Source organism: Protomyctophum parallelum, assembly GCF_964188405.1.
Source record: "Protomyctophum parallelum genome assembly, chromosome: 17".
Classification (NCBI taxonomy): domain Eukaryota; kingdom Metazoa; phylum Chordata; class Actinopteri; order Myctophiformes; family Myctophidae; genus Protomyctophum; species Protomyctophum parallelum.
The window spans coordinates 12,063,957-12,090,154 of NC_139719.1; the positions used below are offsets into that span (position 1 = coordinate 12,063,957).

General features: G+C 44.7%; 1 protein-coding gene across 1 annotated transcript in view; it reads right to left on the reverse strand.

The window, feature by feature from the left end:
• Positions 1 to 3,620: 3,620 nt before the first annotated feature.
• Positions 3,621 to 26,198, reverse strand: part of baiap2b (BAR/IMD domain containing adaptor protein 2b) — an 83,330-nt gene continuing 60,752 nt past the window's right edge. The window contains exons 7-14 of the mRNA XM_083788259.1: positions 16,771 to 16,923; positions 12,539 to 12,775; positions 10,691 to 10,913; positions 9,287 to 9,488; positions 8,184 to 8,264; positions 7,606 to 7,780; positions 6,730 to 6,767; positions 3,621 to 4,165 (exon numbers count right to left, since the gene is read on the reverse strand). Of these exons, the coding sequence (XP_083644385.1) occupies positions 4,132 to 4,165; positions 6,730 to 6,767; positions 7,606 to 7,780; positions 8,184 to 8,264; positions 9,287 to 9,488; positions 10,691 to 10,913; positions 12,539 to 12,775; positions 16,771 to 16,923 (1,143 nt within the window). The 3' untranslated portion in view covers positions 3,621 to 4,131. The remainder of the gene's footprint in view (positions 4,166 to 6,729; positions 6,768 to 7,605; positions 7,781 to 8,183; positions 8,265 to 9,286; positions 9,489 to 10,690; positions 10,914 to 12,538; positions 12,776 to 16,770; positions 16,924 to 26,198) is intronic.

Below are 26,198 nucleotides of genomic sequence, written 5' to 3' on the forward strand. Positions count from 1 at the left end.
CCATCTGCCCATCTGGTCCCTCTCGGGCAGAGACGATGTACTCCGATCAAATGCTGATCGGCACGATATGTGGCCGTATGCGGCCGCTAGAGGCGGGATCAACGAGAGACTGATGACGTATTGAAGTGCTGCCACAGTGCAAATGTAAACACAACCTTAAGACTCAAAATTATTATGGAGATATCAGATTGTTGTCCTGCTGCTTCCGCGGTTCATCGTTTCTGCTTGAGAGAGACCAGATGCAGGCAGGAGGAGGGAACTTGTGAACTCAATACTGCCACAATCTGGTGGAGTCAGGTTAGGGAAGACAGGCATTAAGACACAAACCGCACCAAAGATTCGCCATGCATGCAACTCCTTGCAACCAAACAGTTGTGAGTAGTTTCATGTACTTGCATGAAACCATTATCCCCAATAGCAGACAGTTGCAAGGAGTTGCATTGGTGTAAACTGTTTTGTTGCAAGGAGTTGCATTGGTGTGGTTTGGGCCTAAGACAAACAAAGAGGAGAAGAGAGGCTAGTATAGAGACACAGCACACATACTATATGCAGCGAGGAGACCGTTTTGATGTTGGCATGGGAAACGTGCAGTTCAAGATGGTCGCTTGCACACCCTTGGGCTAAAGTATTTGTATTATGGTATTTGTAATATGGGTTTTTAACACATTACGACCCGATTCTACAAAATGTTGTTTAAATCCGGACAGTTTTCAGAAAAACGTATCAGTGGTGCTCAAACCTTTTCATTATCTGTATTGTAGATCTGCTTATTTTTAAATAGCTAAAGTTTAAAATAATGGTTAAAGTGGTGAAAAGCTAAGATACAGGTCTTAATGGGTTAATAGTATGTCATGGCCTATTCCTCATTGTAGGCTACAGTAATACGAAGCCCAATTTAAACTTCATGACCACATCGCTTGCCAAAAATGAAAATGTTGAAGAATACATTAGGCTTTCATGACAGAACAGTGTTGGCACAGACAGGTACTGTACTGACTGACTGACTGTACCCTGATTTATAGTGTGTCACGCAACGACTATACAGTATACCTACAAGCTCACAAGCCCGTTGCGGATGCGCTGCATTGTGCCACCGCCACGCGTTGTGAGCTTGTCAATCGCTTGTTCACCATGTCGTATGACGACGGACTACAATAAGGAATGTGACTGACGTACAACAGACGACGCAGACCATTTATTTGATCACAAAGAGTGACAGACAAGCCTTTCATTCCCTCAAACATAAGGCTTTACTCGTTATATTCTTGAAACAAGTTTTTATTGGAACAACAACAGTACAAGAAGGCTGAATGAAGAGTCAACATCAAAACGATTCATCCTCCTCCCTTTCGAGGTGGCAGAGGTGCTCATCAAAATCTTAAACATATTATCTGGAGTGATATATTCAGACTTTCTGGCCCATCATTGATGTGGACGTCGATTTTCAATCCACAGGAAGACAGACTGTATTTTTTTTTATCATTTGTCGTGTCGACAGCACAAATGATACATTTTCAGTAGAAATCTTTAATTTTCATTATGCTAGGATTGAATCAGAATCAGAATCAGAATCATTTTATTTGTCATTTTCCTATGTACTTGCATACAAAAGAACATAAGGGATTTGGGTTAGCAGCAGTACCAATAGTCTTTTGTTTCATTCATTAATTTAAGTTACTGGTTCTTTGGTTAGGAACCAAAATGGGTCGGTGTACAAACGAAACCAAATGGATCCTTACGGGACCATTTTGTTCCATTTCTACATTCTCCCTCCTCTGGAATGGATTCCAGAGGGGGGGGGGAACCTCAAATGGGGGTCTGTGGCCTGCCTAATTTATATCAAACTGATGTAAGTAAGCCTATACTCAAAGCCTTGCGTGTCTCTAGAGGATGAAGGTTGGTCGTCCTCATTCAGCCTTTGTAGAATATTCAGACAACACGACAGAAAAACTCATACTGTAGGACCCCAAAGCACCTGGGTACGTGTGTCCGTCACACCGCCCGTCGGTAAAGAATCAATCAATCAAGTTCAAAGTCCTACACTGGTATTATTACGAGTGATTGATTACAGAAACCCCACAGAAATATGGACTATAACTTTCATAAGGTGCTTTTCATCATTTTATAAACCGTTTACAGATACTGCATGACAAGCACTGCCATACCGTATACATTTATGTACAATAAACATTATTGATTACTTGTGATATTGACCAGCTCCCTTCCCTTAGCTGGAAACCGCTAAATCATGAGTTCACTACATGTGATACATTATTATCCTCTGTTTCCAGAGGGATGAAGGAGTCACCGTATCACACAACCACTATGTGTGAAGAGTCAAAGTAGAGCGGTATATACTTTAATACCCAGTAAAACTATTGCTAGATTTTATTTAGACTCGCAATTAATTTACCTTCACGGCCGAGCTACGCCAGAGAATGTGCGCACGCACAAAACGCTACACCAGATCTGTGGGCGTGCGCAGATTTGCCCAATGTCGTCTCCATTTGGGAGACAATACGTGCGCGTGGGGGCATACGCTTGTGAAAAAAATAGAACCGATCCTATTTTTAGAGCATGCGTAATTGCGTATCCGGGGCCTGCGCTGCTATCCGTGCGTCTGGTGTACGGTAGTTGGTATTATTTCCAAACGCGCTGTATACGCACGCAGTAAATTCCACACGCAGGCGCGCTTGGTGTAGCTCGGCCATCATACAAATAGAGAGGACAGAATACTGTTAACCACTTAAGCCCTAATAATAATAATAATAATAATAATAACTTTATTTATATAGCACCTTTTTAAACAAAGGTAACAAATGCTTAATTTTTTTGAGATATGCTGTATATACAACAGCATATTATATACTTAGTTGACGGGGGGAGGGACGGGGGGTCCCTCAGGGCTGTATACTTGGTCCCCTCCTTGTTTCCCTCTACACCAAACCTCTTTGTGAAATAGCCAATCTACAAGTTCATGACACGTGATGAATCTTCAGCTTGTAGATCTGCTATACTTGCTATTATGACGTGCCCAGAATAGGGACTCTAGGGTGTATGTGGTCAAGGCTCAAACCACACCAATAGGGACTCTAGGGTGTATGTGGTCAAGGCTCAAACCACACCAATAGGGACTCTAGGGTGTATGTGGTCAAGGCTCAAACCACACCAATAGGGACTCTAGGGTGTATGTGGTCAAGGCTCAAACCACACCAATAGGGACTCTAGGGTGTATGTGGTCAAGGCTCAAACCACAGCAATGATTCGCCATGCAGCTCCTTGCAACCAAACGAGGAGTTGCATGAAGTCACATGAAGTTGCAAGGAGTTGTATTGGTGTGACATGTCCTTAAAACTGTCTTTTTGCAAGGAGTTGAGACTAGTTGCATTGGTGTGGTTTAGGCATTAAAACCAGGTTTCATTTGATGGGGGGGGGGGGGGGGGGGATATAAGAACATAACAATGTACATGCATGAAAAACAGGCAAAAGATACATATTCCATTCCATTGATTTCAACAAGGATAGCACCAAGAAGTCTTGTTTTTATTTGTGTGTGTGTGTGTGTGTGTGTGTGTGTGTGTGTGTGTGTGTGTGTGTGTTCTTGGTTTAGCTTGGCATGGCTCTGCATCAAGGCCTCTGGCTACTGCCCAGTTAGAAAGCACAGGGTGTGGGTGGGTGGGTGGTAGACGGAGAACTGAGGTATGGGGGGGGGGGGGGATTGGGACATACATACAGTTCTCCAAACCTTCCCCCCCCACACAGGGAGGGCTTGGGAAGAGTTTATTGCCATAAGCAGAAAGAGTCGAGGAAGAGGAGAGGAGGGGGAGAGAGAGGTGGTGGATGGATGAAGGGGCAGCGATGTCGTCTGTCCTATTGCACGCCTGGCGTCGGGGCTCCACTGAGTGCGTTGCATTGCGTTGCGTTTGGACGGCGTCAAGAAAATCAACCGGGGCGAATGGGTGATGCCGTCCAAACGCCCTCCAGGCGCGACCGTCGGCAGTGGAGCACCCTTCATCAGTGATTAAAAAGGGAACATTCCCTGCGTCGACGCTGACGGGCGGCCGACGGCTGCAGTGGAGCCCCGGCGTGGCTGAGTCTGTTTGTGCTGTCTGTCTGTCTGTCTGTCTGTCCTCACACTGTGGAAATCAATTTGCCATCTGTGGAACTGTGGAACAAAGACAGGGAGAGGCTTCCAGATGGGCTGTGCTCAGGAGAGGAAGAACAGCCCAACAAACACAACCGTAGTGGTGGGGAGGTATAGAGGCAGGCCTCGTTCTACCTCCCACAAGCCACGCATGAGAAAGAAATATCAAAAATGATGATCTAATTTCCCCTAACCATAATTCTGGGGACATGATGGGAGTTACAGTGGTCATTCTAACGTGGCATCGTCTAATAATGGCCACGAGGGAGTAAGCCCCGGTCACACATCTGCGTCAGACGCAACTTAAAACGCCTGCGGTCTCCGAGGCGTGACGCGACTGCTTCCCCGCTCACTTCCATCACAGGAGAGAGAAAAGGAGTGGAGCGCAACAGATGCATCCCGTTGGCGGCACGAAACACGCGAGGGCCGATGCGCGTGAAGCACCGTGTTAAATATCGGTGAACATTGACCGGGTGGTGCCACCCAATAGGACAGAAGTAGTCATTTTCAAAAGCTTCCATCATACAGTCTGGAGAATGGAAGCTCTGCTCATGAGACAGTAAAAGATAAAGCGGAAGTGATGCCTCTTCCCCACTTCCGTTTCGTCTTCACAGTCGCCGCAAATGTATCCCAATATAAATCGAAATCATCTAAGCATAATATATAGCTCGCTGCTTAGCAGAAATGGAAATAATAATAAAATGTAACAATACTTTAACCGGCAATGACAGTGGTTGCACACTGGACGCGTATTTCGGAAAACTGATGGAGAAACGCCACGCGACACTATAGGACAGAAGCGATGTACATTGACCCCACTTGGACTACACACCGTTAAAGCGTCTCTCCTGCCAGCATTGCACACAGCCCTGCAGGATAGCATGGGAAATGGATGCATCCGACTATGGGGCTGACACATCATCGGCATGCATCGCAGATGCGTTGATTAGTGCGTCTGGCGCAGATGTGTGACCGGGGGATGTACTGTACAACAGTGTGTTGTGCAGATCAGGGACAACTTTCTTTTTTTTTTTTTAACAAAGGTTCATGTTTAAGGTTGTTATTAGAGAAAGTAAAAGATGAGTTTGTTTTCATTTGCTGCTTTCTTTAGTTTTAATGATTTTACCTGGCTAAATATTTCTTTGTTGTTATTTAGGCTACTACAATCCTACTAGACCCCAGGAAATTACATCTGGCCACAAAAGATGTGGCTGACTGATGTAATTTCCTGGGGTCTAGTAGGACTATAGTAAATAATAATTAAGAAATCACCATAAAATGTCAAAACATACATATTTAGCCACATATTTAGGCCCCGCCCCCATCAAACATAGCTGAAATTGCTAAATCAATAAAGAAAGCAGCTTTTTTTTAACACTCATCTTTTACTTTCTCTAATAACAACCTAAAACATGAACATTGGTTGAAAAAAACAAAAAACAAAGTTGTCCTTTAAGCAGCTGGAAGCTCTGTGGTGGATTATGGAACACTGTAAAATTCTGAGACAAATTAACATTCAGAATTTTACTGTGAAGCAGCTGAGCTATAGGGGTGGAAGGAGCTGGGAGGTCAAAGTGCTTTTTAATTAACAAAACAACCTTTGAAAATTAACCTAAAAAATCTTTTTCAACCTTACGCTCATTCTAAGATGGCACCATTTGTCTCTGTCTTAGAGGTTGGCTGTGGACCGTTCAGAAACCTGCCACAGCCAAGAAGTATTGGAAACTAGAGTAACTAGAGTTTATACTTTCTTCCGGTGATTGTCCTGTTTGTGTCTTGGAATACGTGTCACACTAGTGCTGCTATGGACTTAATACACCTTATGCACACTGCTATCACATCCCTATGCCTGCTCTCTCTCTCTCTCTCTCTCTATATAGGAGGGGCTAGTGCCCCTCAAAAATACTAAACAGCTACACTGTAGATTCTGTCTTAACACAAACCATTAAATGCCATCGACAAATCGACAATGAATGGAGAACTTACGTCATAGGCCTATGTGTCTGAGCAAATCGGCTGTCGGTATGTCTGTCTGTCGGTATGTCGGTGGAAACCCTTGGCCAATAAGGGACCACCAATCTTGGTGACGAAACTAAGGTATGTTTCAAGGTTTGGTATAAGGTCAATAATTGATTAGAGCGCCCCTCACTTCACACGGGTGTGATTTTTTTATTCAGGATCATTGCTTAACAGTTTGGGCAAAGGGTTTGTTTGCAGTTGAGGGTTTTAATTTTGAATTATGTATTTATTTATGTGTACTGTAAAACATGAGCACCGTTCATATGAAATAATTAAAGAAACAAGTTATCTTTGTTATAGGAATTGGCTGCACCCTTTTTTTTTATCCCACGATTTTGTAACCCAGTTTTCTTTTTCACCCAGTGCCAATTATCTAATGTAATCCTGGGCGCTACACTTCCTCTGCCAACCTGGGGGGGGGGGGGGGGGGGGCAGCGGACTGACCTCATGCCTCCTTCTATGCATGACGAGTCCAAGCTGCTTCTTTTCACCTGACAGCTGCACCCTCTGGCTTTAAAAGTCAATAGTTGAATGCATATAGAAACGTTTTATGAACTGATTCTTACCTTGTAGGGAAACGGGGCTCATACTCTTCAACTCCTTGCTGTAATATTAAAAAAAGAAGAAAAGAAAACACTTTATAGGTCGTACAGACTCATACTAATTCCTGATGGATCTATTTTAAAATGTGGTTAAATTTGTCATAATCAAAAGGAACCAGTAGATGGCAGCAGAGTCACAGCAACGTGTAAATATGAGGGCTAAAACAATATTCACTCAAATTTATGGAATTTAGTTATGGAGGTTATGGATTACAATATACTGTGTGTATAATATACCATGGGTGTGTGCATGCGTTAGTGAGCGAGTATGAGAGAGAGAGAGAGAGAGAGAGAGAGAGAGCAACAGCGAGACAGACAGATAATTCCGTCTCTCTCCTGAGGCTTATTAACCACTTAAACCCTGTATAATTAGCTGACTGGAGTCCCCCAGGGTTCTTATAGATCCCCTTCCTTTTATCACCTGTACACCCAATATATCTTCACTGAAGATGCCGATCTACAAGCTCGCAATGCGAATGCGTTGTGAGCTTGTAGATCGGCATCTTCAGCTAAAATCTCTCTTCACCTCTGAAGCGCTGGAGTCCTTACTTCCCCTCCATATTAAACATCACTTATTCTGTAGCACGCCTCGTCTTTGATTGTGTTATTGGTACCCAGACTCTCCTATTGGTGAGTGATTTGCGTTATTGGTACCCAGACTCTCCCATTGGTGTCTTTGATTGTGTTATTGGTACCCAGACTCTCCCATTGGAGTCTTTGATAGCGTTATTGGTACCCAGACACTCCCATTGGTGAGTGATTTCCAGTGCAAACAGGGCAGGTTGGCAGGTGAGTGCGCATGCGTGCGTGCGTGCGTGTGTGCATTTGCAGGGCCCCCACCTGTGAGAAGCCTGGCCCTGCCACGCTGTAGGGGCGTTGCTGTGGTCTGCTGTGTGCCAGCGCAGCGCCACTCTGTGCCGCCATGCGGGAGTGCATGCTGTAGTCTGGGACCGGAAGAGACATGTCTTCTTTCTCCAGGAGGTTTCCTGTACTGCTGCTCCTCCCATGGTGGAGGCTGCGCACACGCACACGCACACACACACACACACACACACCCCAGAGTTAAATTAAGTTAAATTAAATTACTTATGGTGTCAACTGTATGACAAAATCCATATCATCTTTTAAATCACTTCTCAAAACCCATTTTACAGAATTGCTTTTAATTAATTGACACCCTTGTTGTTTCTCTTTATTATTGCTCACATTTTAGTTTCACGTCTTTTATTTATTGTGTCTTATGTACGGTCACGCTGTATCTGTTTTATTCGTAATGGTACGTAGTAAAATGAACACTATGGGTAAAGTCACATTAGTTAAGCACATCAGTCTGCTTCATTCCTACCTGCTGCCTCATAATCTACACTAATCTACAGAGCTGTATCTGTGGTGCGAGTCGAGTGAGGAAGAATACATACTTGTGCACTCGAAGCTGTCTCATGGTGTCACCGTCACCGTCGGAGATGAGCTGCGTGTAGGAGAAAGGAAACCAGCCACGCCTGGGAGAGGCAGAGCAGACGCACGTTAGCTATGCATCAAAATTAACAACACATTAGCCACGCATCATAATTAACAACAAAACGCTTTCAAAACCCCAGACCAATTAAAAGCCGCTTAACAGCTAATTATATACGTTGTGAACTTGTATATCGGCTGTTTTCGATATTGGCTGGGTATTGGTACGACAATGTGCTGTGCCACATTGTGAGCTTATATAGATCTGTTTTTGAAAATGTTTACATTTTTGGAAACATGTAGTGTGGTCCTCTATATGGGGACCTACCACGGGTCACAGACACAGTCAGAGAGAGAAGGATTAGGCACTGCGTCAGGCATCCAGAACTAGTGGCAAACAATAACCCAGGGCAAAGCCATGCAGGAAAGGCAAGAAGCGCACCACCTACGTAATGTAGATGCATTGCGGTGCGACAGCTTAGCTAACAACACTGTAGAGCTCAAGACCCTGACGCTAGATAGGAGGCAGCGATTCAAGAGTCCCCAGTTGGTGTTGGCTAGACCGCACTCTGGCATTGCGGTGCTAGGGTGACCAGATATCCCCCTTTGCGTGGGACAGTCCTCATTTCCAAGACTTTTCAGGCGTCCCACAAATTGAGACCCTGTCCCACATTGTGACGGCATCATTATTCAAATGCCCTAATAGTTAAGCCTCCCAATCGTTGGATTTCTGTTGTAGAGCTCTCTTCATTTTTCTAGTCTATTTTCCTGCAAGACGTGTCTGTTAAAATAACATGAGGAATATCCCCTAGGCTACAGTAGCAAGTTGGCCATACCACCCATGACCAAAATTAGCATTTTAAAACAAAATGTGAGACGCCAGCAGTTTAATAACAAAATGATAAGTAATATTACGCCTATGGTCGAATACGCTAACCCCCCCCCCACCCCCCCATACTTCTGTCCACTCAAATGAACAGTTTGGATCTGGTCACCCATGTGCGCATGCACGCATCCACGTGCATATATGGGCGTGTCTGTGGCTCTGTGTGCTCAGTCTGCTCACATCCTGTTCTTCTCGTTCTCGCCGTAGTGCCATCCGTCGCGGGCCTCGGGCACCAGCAGCGTGATGACGTCTCCCTCGGTGAAGCTGAGCAGGGTGCTGTTGTCACCGGCCGCGTGGGAGAAGATGGCCTGGACGCGCATCCTCCCGTTCTTCTCCAGCCCCGCCGCCATGGAGCTGGAGCGGGGCAGCGTACGCGTCTCCGCTGGACAGGGAGGGGAAAGAGAGACCATGTTATAGACCAGCGGTTCTCAAACTTTTACATCTCAAGGACCCGACCAGAGGCAGATTCTACAAATGCCTTCTAAATCAGTACGGTAGTTCTCGCAGATGTACAAGACTAGAACTTTCGCTCGCTCACGTCTTAGGGGCAAAAAAAGACAGCATGCACCTGTAACCCATAACACATTGTACTGCATGACCGGCGTATCACGTGACCGGGAGTAGCCGCAGAAAGACTTTGCGACGCGATGCTAGGGAGTAATACTGGAATACTGGATGGAATAGAGGGTATGCGCGTGACATCATCGTACCCGGAAGTTATGCGGGAACGCCCACTGAGTGGCAAAAAGACTACTTTCTGGCCTTGGCAGCCCATTCATCCAAACAGAAAGGTCCTGTCTGATTGCATTAAACAATGTAAAACTCACCAACATTGCAGCTGTACGAAAAGCTTGAATTATCCTCATTATAATTATCCTATTCATAAAAATCCACCATAGAAACGTTATGAGCTATACTTTCTGTATAGAAATGCCCTGCATTTGATTATTTTTGTCAGAGTTTGGAAGTGCTTGTTTTCAATAACAACATTTTGCTGCCTCCTGCATTATGTGACAAGCTGCATTTCTCACCTATTTATATACACAGCTACACAGCTCCACTGATCCGGATATTTTCGAAAATCTCCACTTATTTATCAGTTTCCAAAAACCTCCGTTTGAGTGGCCGAAAACTCTGTTTGCGTGTGGCTGAAAGGCCCAAACGCACAAAATAATGTGCGTTTAGCAAAAGATCCATACTGTATATGTGTAGCCTGGGCATTAGAAACAGGTGCTACGCAGGACGGTTGAGTGATTTCCAAGGAGCGCTTCCAAACTTTGCCACTCAGTCTAGATGAGGGGGGCGTGTCCTGATGGGAAAACCATGCATGTGTATACTCTCTGTTAACGGAAATGTATTTATGATGTATTTATGATTTTCATAAGAGATAATAAGAGATATAGGAAAACATCACTTAAGATCTCAGTAGATCAGAGCATGTGAAGGTGATACTTTGTCGCATGGCCCTTGTGGGTGACATGCCATGCCATGCTTGAAAAATCATATTGTGGGTGGGCATGTGATAAGGTATAAAATAGGCGTATTAAGCGTGCCGTGGTGTGACGTGGTCTGCTCCATCCTTACTCAGCGTGGTCTTGCTCTTGGCGGGGGCCACCTTGCGGACGGGCAGGGTGTTTGAGTACCCCTCCCCTCCTCCCTGCCGCTGGCTCTGTGGCGAGGCCTTGCCCGCCTGGGCAGCAGCCTTGCCCTCCATCCAGTGCTGGTAGTCATCTCCTCCGTGGGCGCCGCCCGACGACGTGCCGTTCGTCAGCGGCATCCCTCCGTCGGCCCCACCACCCATCAGCCTCTGTTGTGCAAACGGCGGGGAAAGGAATTTGCATAGCGTTAAGAGAGATGCATTCTTGGATCGCCCCTCCTCACTCTCTTTCTCTCTCCAACCCCCTCTCCCTCTCTCCAACCCCCTCTCCCTCCCCCCTCGTCTCTCTTTCCCTCCCCCATCTCCCTCTCTCCAACCCCCTCTCCCTCCTCCCTCATCTCTCTTTCCCTCCCCCACCCCTCTCTCTCTCGCGTCACCAAGTGCAGTTATGTAATGAAATGAGAAAAAGAGGTTGCGCATCAGCCATGGTTTTCAATAGAGTGCTAGACTCAAACTCCAGTGTACACCAAAAAGTAGGAATTTAAAAATATATATCCAAAAACGGTAGCACATCTAAAATTTCAAATAAATGCAGGACAAAGTACTCACATTTCGATTTTTATTGGAAATGCTCTGATGAAGGCTCATAGCCGAAACGCGTAAGCGTTCGTTTTTGTTGGCGTGTGTCAATACAAAAAAAAGAAATGTGAGTACTTAGATGTGCTACATTTTGGGGATTTTTTGCTGTTATGTAATGGTTGGTCTGCAGCCCATCGGTCGGTCACAATGTGCAAGATGTAAAGTGGATGTGATGTACCGATCAGCAAATGACTGATTCATAGAATATAGCCGATCTACAAGCTCACAGCATGTCGCATCGCAATGTGTTGTGAGCTTGTAGATCTGTTATGTTCAGCTAAACATGACGAGTGACGACTATACTATCTATAGTATACAGGCAATGAATTCACAGCCTCGTTCTGAACGGGCATCGTACTAGTACGTCTAATAGAGTGACCGTGACAACTATAGCCTCAGGATCAACGCTGAACCGACACAATCCTAATGAAGGTATCTCACCATCGTGTCTTCAATCTCATCCTCCAAGTTCCACGATTCATTCCATGATTACTTATAGGATGAGATTCAACGTTTTTCATTGGGAGCACACACCACCAAGTTACAGTACATGCACCATGGTGGGTAAAAGTGTTTAATTAGAACACATTTCCATGTGAATGCATTTATGAATGAGAACATTTATTCAGTTTCCTTTTCTAGGGTAGAAACTCTTGTACGCGACAAGCTAATTAGCGTAGTCATTTGCATGGCTGAGGGTTCCTGAGGATGCTTTGAGATCTGTCATGATGCGACGGCAGAGCGGGGGGCATTATTCACTGCCCGACAACACACTCAAACATCCTAATTAAAGGCATTGTTATAGGCGTGGAATGCATCGCTCTCACTCTCGTGTGTTTATGTGTGTCACAGATCTTTGCACCCCAACATAGATCTGAAGCACACTCGTACTACATGCATTGCACTCACTCAAGCAGAGGCACACGCACACGCACACGCACACACACACACACACACACACGCACGCACGCACACACACACACACACACACACACACACACACACACACACACACACACACACACACACACACACACACACACACACACACACACACACACACACACACACACACACAAAGCATCGTTATGCAGCCGAGGTCATAATCATTCAACAAACCCTCCTAACAAACCAAAGGTATAGTGAAAGAATAAAAATAGGCAGTGCATGACAACAAGGAAGCAGCTGGAACCAACCTGTTGTGCCATGAGGGCGGCCAGCTCCGGGGGGACCGGCAGGGGTTTGGCGCCAGGGATGGGTTCAGAGATGACCTTGGAGCCTGGCGTGTGGTGGTGGTGGTGGTGGTGGGCAGCGCCACCAGGCCCCTGACTGATCATCTGCTGGGCCAGAAGCATGGCACGGTCGGGAAGCTTGTTGGGTTCCGCGCACGACTGCTGCCACATCGGCATCTTCTGGGAGAGAAGCTCCTTCCCCTGAAGAACACATGAAGGTTGAGGCAGAGCCAGATGTTAGGGCTGTCACCATTACACATTTAAGTTGACCATTAATAATTGCGATTAACGATATAATTGTGGGTTTTTTGCATTGAACATTGGAATGTTACAATTGAATAATAATTTAATAATACTTAATTGCATTTTATAGCACTAGCTCAAAGCGCTTTACAATGGTTCATTCATTCATACATTGGGAGGTGAAGCGGCGAACAGTCGATGCCAGCGTCCTCACTTCCCACATTCTCAATGGTGGCAAGCTCACACGACAAACTCATTGGAGGCAAGTGTCTTGCACAAGGACACTTCGGCATGTGGACAGGAGGAGCCAGGATTCGAACTGCCGACCCAGGGATCATTGGAACTGCTCTACCTTCTGAGCCACAGCCTGTTTTTATGTTTTGACTTTTAGGCTTCGTAATCACAAATTGCACAGGGCAGATGCAACAAGTAATAACTAAAATATACAAAGAAGTCAAATCACTGACACATTTATTAATTTTTTAATAATTCAACGTGTTTGTAGAGCTGCTATTTCTGCTATTTTTGGGGATTTTTTTTTACATGTATGTATGGATGCAGAGCCTCTCTTTACAGGCATTTTGAAGGGCTGACTTGCAACTCCTCAATACATTATACAGCAGAGCACTTGGAATCCCAAGTGGGCTTACAAAAAAACGCCTCATTTGCATTCAATCATCGAGCGAGCGAGTGAGGAGGAGGCAGTTGAAGAAACAAAGAAACAAAAAGCCGTGAGGAGATACCGAATAGAAGCTCAAACTTTTCTCTTTCAAGCAGGTAGTTTAAAAAACACACGTCTCCCACCGTCTGTCTGACTCAGAGTTGTGTGGTCCCTGTGCTGTGTGTGGGCTCCCAGAGGGAGCAGGTGTGTGGGTGGAAGGATCAGATGAAATTAGCATACAAATAGCAAAACTTAGCAAATATCAAAAACCTGTCATGAAGTTCTAATTTTATACTTTCCCATGACGTTGGCAAAAATAGATAAATGAATCTACACTCTTTACAACACGACAGGTTGAAAAGTATCTTGCCACAAATAAATTAATGTACGAGTTCCAATCTGGCTTCAGAACATCCCACTCCACTGACACATGCCTTCTCTATTTGAGCGACCACATCAAACATGAGGTGGATGCTGCTGGCAAATACTGCGGCATGGTCATGCTGGACCTCCAAAAGGCTTTTGACACCGTGAACCACTCCATACTGGTTAACAAGCTAAAAGCAATTGGTTTCGATAGCACATCAGTGAGCTGGATGCAATCCTACCTGGAAGGGAAAGAACAGATGGTGGAGGTGAATGGAACACGGTCCCCCCCCCATCCCTCCCAGTGAGCTGTGGCGTTCCACAAGGAAGCATACTAGGGCCTTTACTGTTCCTATATGTAAACGACATGACTTCAGCTTGTGACTGCAACTTGTTCCTGTTCGCAGATGACTCGGCACAGCTAGTCTCGGACAGGAACAAACTGCAGGTTGAAAAGGCCCTCAGCTCTGAACTCGGTAGAATCTGCACCTGGCTCGCTGATAAAAAAAACTATCTTTACACCTGGGAGAAACTGAATCCATTCTCTTTGGATCTAATAGTAATCTCAGAAAGGCAAATGGCTTCTTGGTTAGAGTGGTTGACAATGTTATCACACGTAAAGATGAAATTACCTACCTAGGTTCCATCATGGAGGCTAATTTTTCCGGTGATAAAATGGCCACAAAAGTAATAAAAAAAGTCAACCAAAGAACAAGATTCCTTTACAGGATCTTCTCACTGGTCAACAAAAACACCTTGAAGACCTTAACAGGAGCCCTCGTACAAGGTTTCTTTGACTATGCATGCACCTCCTGGTACCACAGCACCTCAAAGTCCCTTAAAACAAGGCTCCAGACTTCCCAAAACAAACTCGTCAGGCTCCTACTTGGCCTCACCCCCCGAACCCACCGAACCCCTGCCCACTTTGACAGGCTGGAATGGCTTAGGGTCGACGACAGAGTACAGCATCTTGCAATTGGTCTGGTCCACAAGATTCGATACACCACCAAGATACCTGTCTAAATACTTCCTTAATGTTAACGAAGTCCACACCCACAACACCAGAGGGAGTGCAACAAACCATGTACAACCCAGATTCGGCACAAACAAGGGACTAAATTATTTTCGCTCCTATGCCACCAAAATGTGGAACGCCCTACCAACAGTCATTAAGACATGTGAATCCCTTGACTCCTTCAAAACCGCTCTCAAAGGGCACCTACGGACGGCTGCAATTCGAAAGTGGCCCCCATAAAAATCTGAATCCCCCCCCCCCTCACTGTATATGTTTATTTTCCCTTTTGACCTCCTGATGAATTCCTGTTCTGTTCTTTGACTATATACTGTAGAAGTGTCTATTTGTACGTCTCTAAATGTTTTGATGAATTGAACATGGTGGACCCTCTTAACAGTCTTTGTATTGAGTCTGTGCTTGAAATGTACCGTAATTCTGCAAACTGTTAATAAATATTTCAATCAATCAATCAAGATGAAGTAAAAGTGACTGTGGGAAACAGCGTAAGGACTAAGGAGGGGGAGAGAAAGAGAGAGACACACAGCCAGGCGGTGGCTCTGCAGTGTTCTTGTAGAAGTAGGCCACTCTCCTGCCCTCACTTGTCTCTCTCTCTCCCCTCACCGTCCCACCCACATGCCCTCCACCTCCCTCCATGGTCCCACATCACGTGCACATCCTCTGCTCCCGGTTCAGACAGCCCAGAGCCACAGAGTAAGACAGAGTTACGACATTGAGGGGGCAGAGAACAGCCTGGTCACGTGGTTCATGTACTCGCGCGAGCCCATTGACTCATTCCGTAAACTTCCGGTTGTAACCAAGTATATGTAGAAGAGCCTGGCCCCATGAAGTGAACGGAGTTGTTGTAACTCTGTCTTACTCTATGGCTCTGAGACAGCTACTGTGCTCACTGCTCGGGCACGAGCACATCTCAGACACGGACAGTTCTTAGGTATCACAAAGCTGCTGACGAACCATTTCTGGAGACAATGTCAGCAGCAGAGTCACGATAGTGTGTCCTCTCTGCATGTACTGCCTGGACGCTATGCATGAATACTCTCATGTACTGTGTGGAAGCAAATATGGGTGCACGGTATTAGAAAAGCATTGCGATATTCGATACCTCGATAACAATATGAAATGCAGTAAAAAAAAGAAATGCAGTAACTGTATATAGTTTTAATGTCTTCAGGTTAAGCCTAAATGCAATAATAATATTAGGCGTGCTGCCATTCAGGATGGAAAATAAAATTGTCCTGTTGGATTTGGGGAGAAGTAGTTTCACGAGGGGCTACTGGGAAGGGAAGTACAGTACTTGATATAAACAGAAAACGTTCAGTTGAGAGGGGCATATGGGGATGATCTTTACGTCATTTCCAGGACGTCTTCACCAGTTGAAACAAAACACTGTAGCTTATTCTGGGCCAGATCTGACTATATGACTTAATTTATGTTGATCTAGCCTTGTTTCGGACTCTCTCTGAGTCACCCAGGGACCTCCGTCTTAGTGGCCAGAATTTATGTTGGTTGAAACCAGGTGATATTCTGGGCCAGATCAAGACTAGTCAGATTTGGATAGCGTCGATAGAGACACTAATTCGTCCTGGTCCGTGCTTTCTGCGAAGGCCTATTCATACTTTAATATTATTGGTAAAAAAAGGTCAATTGCCGTCTGTCTGTTAGAACAGTACTGTATTTGAAGGCCCTAGTAAAAGATACTGGTTCTGTTCAGAATTTATTGTCTCCCGTCTTTCCACAAAATAAAAGAAATTGCTCGATAATAGTGGGCTCGATAAGAACCCGGCTCCGATAAGCCTGATCGCTGAGGTGATCGTCATCAATAAAGATCAACGAGCTCCATCCCTAGTAATGATAAAATGATGAAATAGGAAAACCATTGTCCGCCATCGTCACCTTGCTGTGGTAGGTGTTGCTGTTCTTGGCCACGGCACACTGTCGGTCCACCAGGAAGCAGAACCTCCTCCTCTCCTCAGACAGAGCGTTCTTGTAGCCCTCTGCGATGTAGCTCTCCAGCTCGCTCTGCTTGCTGCTGATGGCCTCCACGTACTGCATGGGGGAGAGAGGGCAGGAGGTCACGTGGCATAGACGGATAGAGATGTTGCCCAAGATATCATGGGGGGCAAAATCTGTGAACAATGTGGGTATTATTTTAAACATATTCCTAATTTGTTTTATATGAGAACTTCTCCTTTGGTCCACCTATTCCTGGGACATGAGACGTGAGAATGATAGTGTGGCTGTATGGGATTTTTTTTCCACAGGTCCCAATATCACCAAACACAGGTGAAATTCACCCCAATTCACCTACCCACCTCACACATCAGCAACATTATGAAAATCACATAATCATAATTATCCGGGGTTAAAATCACGCGGGTATAGTGTTAAATTGATGTTTTATGAGACAGTTAAGGCTGTGAGCTATAGGAAGAGGGTACATCAGTTAAAATGCTAAATGGTGTTTTTATATAGCACCTTTATCCAAGGCGCTTTACAAAGATTGTGCATTACATTCACACACCGATGCAAGGCACCAACCTGCACATCGGGAGCAATTAGGGGTTCAGAGTCTTGCTCAAGGACACTTCGACACGAACTCTGGGGGAGCCCGGGTTTGAACTGGGAACCTTGGTGGTTCCCATCCGGTCACGACTCTACTCCTGAGCCACTGCCGCTCAGTTAGGGGCTAACGTCTACCCCCGAGCACGAAGCCAACCAAAATGATGCCCAAAAGCTGTGTTGTATATTGCCGACTACTTATCTGTGACAAATCATGGATTTGTGCTCCGGATCTACGCAGCGTGGAAACAAATGCATTTGTTTAGCGTTTTACATAAAAAGACTCAAACTTTGTTAACGTGCATGCTGACATAAGAGACAAGAATATTCACTCAGAGCCATGGAGCACGTTTGGAAAACGCATCCACGGATCAAGATGGAAAACCCTAACTTATATTAAGAGGTGGAAGTCAAGCTACTCACTCACGCGGTCCGGTCGTATAAATCTCTATTACGTGATGAATACGATTTCTCTACATCCTGGAGGATTAGCTTAGCTGAAGCACCCACCATAAGCCTCCCCTGGCGCTGAATGAGATATGTTAAGGCCATTCATTCGCCCTCTTGTTCCTTTTATCGACAAAGCTCCATAAACCCTCTTTGTCCTTGAACGAGGGCACTACAGGCACAATGCATGTCTTGTCCGGCCCAAAGTACAGCGGAACCACTGACCCACGTGGGAGAAGGCCTAAACCAAAGGTAACCTGTAACCTGTTACAGCAGTGGCTCTCAAACTGTTTCATGTCAAGGACCCCCAAGGGACCCACAAGGGATTTCAATCTCTCAATTGAATTTATATTGTAAAATCAATGTTAACTGAACTCTAAGAGTGTACACATGGAACCAAATGCATTGTGTACACTCTCTGAGTTAGAGACCCATAAGGCCCCCCTGCAACTCCCTCAAGGACCCATAGGGGTCCTCAGACCCCACTTTGAGAACCACTGGTGTACACGTACAGTTTGCATAATATTGTCAATCGTTTCCACGTTGAAAAATGTCCATACACGTCACAAAGTGACGTGTTGCACTATATATACAATGTTAAAATTGTCTGTTGTTCATATTAGATGTGTTCAAACTTCAAAGATTCAAATATAAGGTAAACGAATGACAAAGTAATCATAGTCTGCTAGGTTTCCATGGATTTCAAAATGAGCAGATATCAGGGGAGTCATGCAAATTAAGCCACTCTAGTGGAGTCCCAGAATAAAAATAGCTGGAAATAATTAGCATAATGGTTCCTCTGGAAAGAGTTCAATCTTACAGGGAGACATTAGAACAAAAAGGTCTAGTACTTCACAAATGGTTATGAGTTAATTATCGCATGATTCATCTTTACATGCAGTCAGCCTACGCACGCACGCACACACACACGGGTGAAGGCGTCGAAATCAGATCCCTGTGGAATACCTGCCCAATATTCACCAATGAAAACGTGCGCTCACACACACACACACACACACACACACACACACACAGTACAGTAATCCTCTGGAGTAATTTCTTGGCATCAGCTGTGGTTATTGTTATAGGACACGACACACAGTGCTGTTACAGAACTCATTACAACGGGAGCAGGTATGTATTCACTGTAAATTACACACAGATTGCATTTTTTCCTGCTCTCCACACCACACCACCCTGGAGAGTTGCTCTTCACGGTGGTCTTAATCACACTGTTCCTAGCTTTACCCACCTCTTCGGTCTCTCTCTCTCTCTCTCTCTCTCTCTCTCTCTCTCTCTCTCTCTCTCTGAGTTGCTCTTCACGGTGGTCTTAATCACACTGTTCCTAGCTTTACCCACCTCTTCGGTCTCTCTCTCTCTCTCTCTCTCTCTCTCTCTCTCTCTCTCTCTCTCTCTCTCTCTCTCTCTCTCTCTCTCTCTCCTCTCTCTCTCTCTCTCTCTCTCTCCTCTCTCTCTCTCTCTCTCTCTCTCTCTCTCTCTCTCTCTCTCTCTCTCTCTCTCTCTCTCTCTCTCTCTCTCTCTCTCTCTCTCTCTCTCTCTCTCTCTCTCTCTCCTTCAGCTGTAGCCACCTGCAGTTCATACCTCTGTAACGAGCCTAATGGCTCAGCAATGACAGGAATGGCAGTAAAGAACAGACATGGATTTCATCTCTGTGTACAACGCACAGATTACAGAACGCCAAAGGGCAAATGAAAAGCTTCATTACCGCTTGATAATACACATGCAGCTTTTGAGAGAGAAAGAAAATCACTAGACCACTTCCCAATGTTTCTTAAATCCACATTCCTACATTGATGGCAGTCCGGTCCGTTCAATTCCAGTGTCCGTTGAATTCCATCACAAGCAGGCAAGTATAGGCGCCACAGTGCCATGGTGACGGTGATCAGTGAGTAGAAAGCTTCATGTATTGTCTCTATTGCCACGCAGCCTGGTGGGATCAATACTCATCTAATCTAGTGTCATGTTGTAGTCACTGGTTTGTAGTCGCCATGCCGGAACCACCAAACCGGAAACAGGACTACCAAATATAATTCCCCGTGATTGAAGGGCCCACCCAATAAAACCTGTGCTGAGGCGTAGTTGAGCTTATAGGAATATGGTAGTTTGTTTGGTATGTCCATCTTCTATTCCAACTCGTAGGGACTGGCGAGACTTTCCCACATTGGGCGAGACTAAACTAGTACCAGTTATACTCGATTCAGCATTTAAATGGGGATTGGGGGAACCAAAACAAAGTGGTGCCGAAAAACCGGAACCAAACAATAGTTTTTGGTTCATGAAATTGGGTCACACACACATTCTCATTGGGCAGGGGCCAACAAGGCCAATGTCAAATCCCAAATAAGGAACAGAGACTCATTTTCCAAAATCCGGCAATTCAATTTGGGAACGGGCAACCTGTCTAATCCAAACTCTTCTGTACAACGACGGTGTTACACGCCGAAAACAGCAGAACTCACAACACGTCGCATCCACAACCGTTGTATGCCGGCTATTTTTGGCTCCCGGCACCATAGCCTATGATAAAGTATATAAACCATCCCACGCAAACGACAGACGCGTGCGTCGTTAGCACCGTGGCTCTCCTTCTGTCCAAACGTGTGGTTGAAGATCTCCGTCCCGCTCTGAATCCCTCATGAGGTCAACAGACGGGGGATCAGGTAGCGTTCAAAAACACACAGGTGATTCTTTTCACCGCAGGAAGGCTGGGTCGAGTGGAGCTAGAGGAGCCTGCTGCAAGGCTAGGCTACCATTAACAAGGTGTCAATATACAGAGACTGGACTATGGACTAGTGGAGAGAGAATTTGTCCATGTGTGGAAAGATGTTTGTGTAACTCGACCACACAGGTCCATTTGGTTAGGCTACATTTCCACACTTTCAGAGTTGTTCCTATTCTAGGAGCAAAGTAAACATTCAGCAAAAAATTGCAGATCTGGAGATGTTATCAATGAAGAGATAATGGCGCAAAGGGAGATACTTAAGATTTAAGTTTTATAGTTTTTTTTTTTTTTTTAATTAAGCACAATTAAAAATAAATAAAAGAAAAAACTTTATTAATTAAGCACAATTAAAATAAAAAGAATGAAAAGTATTCCATAAATTAAAAATAAAATGAAAAAGTAGCTGCTAGTAAAGAATAGCTGATAGACAAACAGACAAACTCTTTTGGCTCTTGAGCTAAAAAGTTTGGGAACCACTGTTGTATTTAGGGATTAAATGATTAAAATAAGTCATCTGTCAAGTGTAAACTAAGTACAGGGTTTAGATTGTTAAGACTTAAGAATGTTAGTGTGTAGCCTAGTAGTGTGTACAGTACAGTACAGTACAGACGTGCATGTTTGTGTCTATCAGTTCTCTGCTTTATGCAAATGAACAGTGAGTTGGGAGAAAATCAATAGGATGTCTGCTCTGCAGTACGTTTGTGTGTTTTGTTGTTTACAAGACCAAAAAACAACCGAAAACAGCCCGCAACTACCAATATTTACCAGCAACGTACAGGAAAAACAAGCCGGATGTCGCTGATAATAAGCTGACATGGCAACGTACAACGAGCCAAATAGGAGAAGCTGTCAGACAAGTCTTGACTCCTGCTGATCGCCGAACACACACACACACACACACACACACACACACACACACACACACACACACACACACACACACACACACACACACACACACACACACACACACACACACACACACACACACACACACACACACACACACACACACACACACACACACACACACACACACACACACACACACACACACACACACACACACACACACACACACACACACACACAGTACATAGCCTCTGGCTGACTGGCTCCCAAATGTACATATCACAACAAGCTGACAGGTAAAAGTAAAAACATATTGCTGCATGTGCATCTAGTTTAGAAATGCAGTGACAAATATAACTTAAATATACAAGGAAATCACTCTCACATTTATATAGTTGAAATAGTTGATCTACAACAAGTCACAAAGTGACGTGTTGTACGCTTGTACTGTAGGTCTGCTATTTCTGCTATTTTTAAAAATATATATAAAATGTTTGGACATTTTCCTACATGGAAACGATTGACGATTATGGAAAAATAATTGTGATTATCTCAAATAATTGCGATTAGGCCCTTATGCTGAGAAATGCCATCTATCTATCTATATAAATGCACCATGTTTCTGTCTGTACGGCTGTAATGCATGTAACTCAAGAACCCACCGACTTCAAATTCACACGCCTACAATATTCTAAGATAGATAAAGCCGATCTACAAACTCACAACGTGTCGTGATTAAAACGCAGACTCACAACACGTCATGATTTAATGCATTGTGAGTAGATCGGTTTGTTTTTGAAGGAAAAAAAAACACCATGGTGTAAGCGTGAAAGTCTGTCTGTGGGATTTATAATAAATATTTAATTGATGAAAACTATTAACAAGAGACAAATAATAGCTACATTGGGATCACATGTTTTACATTTCCTTACGGGTCCATTTATACACTAGAGGATTTTAGGGAGGCATACTGTAGCGTTTAAAAAAAATGCATTCAATGGGGGTACGTGATGAATGCATATCAAACTGGGGGCCCTGGAAATGATAAGGCTTGAGAAGCACTGATTATGCAATACATTAGAGTCCGTTTCTTTTTAATATGCCGCAGCCTCACACACCGCCTGCATTATGTGTATACGCATGTGTGGTGATCGCTCTCAGATATGCAGGATGCAGTATGTGTGGCATACACAAGCTCCCAGAGTGCCTGGGAAACGTTGAAGCCGCACTACCCTACTGGTAGTTTGGGGTCCTTGAGAGAGTTCCAGGGGGTCCCCATCAATATGATAATTAGGAACCAAATGGACCCGTATGGGTCTGTAACTCAGAGTGTACAAATGGAACCAAATGGACCTATAGCGGGACCATTTGGTTCCATTTGTACACTCTCAGAGTTAAATTAACTTTGATTTTACAATATGCATCGGGGTCCCAGAGATAGAAATGCCATTGAGCGAGGCCTTGAAATGAAAATCACTGCTAGAGCAGTTTTTTTTATGTTTTTTTTTTGCGGCTTTCGCCTTTATTTTATATTTTTTGTATAAAAGGGACAGACAGTAGGCTGACAGGAAATGGGGGAGAGAGATGGGGGAGTGACATGCAGTAAAGGCCGTCGGGATCGGGAGTCGAACCCGCGGCACACTGCCAGACTTGGACTACCGGCCAAGGTGCCTGGACCGCTGAGCCACGGCCCAGGCCTGAACACCTGCTCTTATGGGGGTCCTTTCCATATATATTCTAATGTGGGTCCTGACACCTTAGAGACTGACCGTCCTATGAGCAGAGAACCACTGGTTTAGAGACTGACCCTCCTATGAGCAGAGAACCACTGGTTTAGAGACTGACCCTCCCATGAGCAGAGAACCACTGGTTTAGAGACTGACCCTCCTATGAGCAGAGAAGTGAAACCGCTGGTTTAGAGACTGACCCTCATATGAGCAGAGAAGTGGAACCACTGGTTTAGAGACTGACCCTCCTATGAGCAGAGAACCACTGGTTTAGAGACTGACCCTCCTATGAGCAGAGAACCACTGGTTTAGAGACTGACCCTCCTATGAGCAGAGAAGTGGAACCGCTGGTTTAGAGACTGACCCTCATATGAGCAGAGAAGTGGAACCGCTGGTTTAGAGACTGACCCTCATATGAGCAGAGAAGTGGAGCTGTCTAATAACGTCCCTAACCAATGATATATTACACTTGGTTAAGCCATAGAGTGACTTCACCATTAGTTAATGCTGAGGACCAGGAATTAATGAGGAGGTCATGATAAATTCATGATGACTTCATGTGCGAGTGTCATCATTAATTCATCATCAATGAGGTGCTAATTATACTGTACATGTATATGAACTAGCCTGCTCATATCGTGCAAGTCTGATCGAACCCTGCGAATCCTCCCGTGCTCAGATCAGCCAGCGCAAGGAAGCTGGACGTACCTTCACGAAAAACGCTGGGACAACGCTCCCAACCTGTGAGTGGGGAGTGGTGGGGGGGGGGGGGGGGGGGGGTAACTACCTGTCAGTGGGGAGTCCTACTCCTCCTCCCAGCCAACACTCCCCCACTGACAGGTAGTTACACGTCAAGTCAAAGATAAAGGTATATGCATAATGTTAAATATGGGAGATAGCTTTTTGCCAGCTCCTTGAAAAGCGACTGGACAACATGTTGATCTACCCCTACTACGGACCGCAGTCGTCACTTTTTCCTAATTGGCTGCTTCTAGGCTGCCTCTAAGCCAATGGGAGACATACAACCATGCTCTGCCGCAACGTGAAGCCGTGAGCTGAGGCAGAGGCTGTGGCGCACACACCGATTATAGATGTTCAGAAACCAGGGCTTTCTGCAGCTGGTAATTATGACTGAGTCATTCTTCAAACTCTTCTGAAAAAACACTTTAATCAAACCGACACATTAACATAGGAACAAGAATTGGGTCGTTTGCAGAAAACGAGTGTGTGTGTGTGTGTGTGCGTTGCATACAAAGAGCAAGGAAGAACAGTGTGAAAAGTTGAATGGAAAGATATACTCAATTCCTGGTTACACATATTTTATTTCCCTACTCCAGCACAGCAAATCTACACGTGTTCCTGTGTTGTATGTTTAGATCTACATTGTTCCTGTGTTGTATGTTTAGATCTACATTGTTCCTGTGTTGTATGTTTAGATCTACATTGTTCCTGTGTTGTATGTTTAGATCTACATTGTTCTTGTGTTGCATGTTTGGATCGTATCACTGCACTCTTAATGCTTAATTCATGCTTCATCGTACGACTGTGTCACGTGCAGTCGTGCACCAACATAGACAAGCAATGGAGCATGCAAATGAGGCGAGCGAGACATCGGACAACAACATCGTCAATATGTAGGAAATGTCCATATTGTCTCCATGGCACGGTTGATAAGGGCTGATGACGGCTAATAAATCATCTGATAACATCCGAAACTGCTAGAGTGGACCAGGATAGCTTTTCTTTCGTTCCTACCGAATCACCACCATACCTCCTGGGCTCCTCGCAAAAGAGTGTCTGTCTGTCTGTCTGTCTGTCTGTCGCGCACACACACACACACACACACACACACACACACACACACCTCTGATGTGCGAGAATTTCCTCTGATGCCACCATCTGACTACTGTAAGTAAACAAATTAGCGTCAAACACGGTGTGGTCTCTTACTAGTGAACGGGAAGGTAAATGGAGAGGGTGTGTGTGAAGGCGTAAACGCCCTCCATGTTGTGTTTCACGTGTGAAGAGTGACACATGCTTCCCACACGCATGCACGCACGCAAACGCGTGGGCAGTCACGCACACACGCACACAGCAGGTGTGTCTCACTTTCGGTAGGCCCCATGAAGACATGATAATTGTGATTTTCTTTGTTATTGTGGGTCCATTCGGTTCCATTTACAGTGTGCTCCATTTCCTCGCACAGTGGGATGGCGTTAGTGCTATTTAAAGTGATAAAATAAGACTTAGAAAGGGGAATACTGCTCAATTTAAACATTGAACTTATACTTTAACCCGACCGGGCACCCATTTTGGTGTTGGCATCATGTTATGCTTTAGCTGTTGAAAAATAGCAGATCTACAAGCTCATATACGAGCTTGTAGGTCTGCTATTTTTGAAAAGAAATCGAAGAACGACTGACATTTTTAGAATCTGGTCTCAGGTCAGAATGGGTTCGTCAGACCAGCTTGTGTCCAGTGGAAACCTCGTAGGAATCTGATCTCAGGTCAGAATGGGTTAAGAGTTGTTGTATGGAAAGAATACAAGTCCCCCCTTCTGTGTAACCTAGATCCACCTGCATGCATGGTCTTGATAAGAGCTGATGACGGAGATGACATCATCTGATAACATCTGAAACCGCTACTAGAACTGGAGGTCTAGAACTTGAGGTCATGTGATCAGTGACATAGGGAAGGTGTGTACTTTATGGCCTGCAGAATTAAGAGCTTGTAGATCTGCTATTTTCAAAAGATTTTCATACATTTTAAAACTTGAAATGGTACATTATGCATAACGCGTACTTTTACATTTGTACTTTAAGTACATTTTGATACCAATACTTTCATACTTTTAAGTTAATATTTAATTACGGACATTTACTTGTAAGAAGAGTACTTCTATATTGCAGTATTGATACTTTTACTCAAGTAGGCTACTACAAAATATATACTTCCACCACTGGCTATATCGCCCGGCCGTAGTAGATTCTATC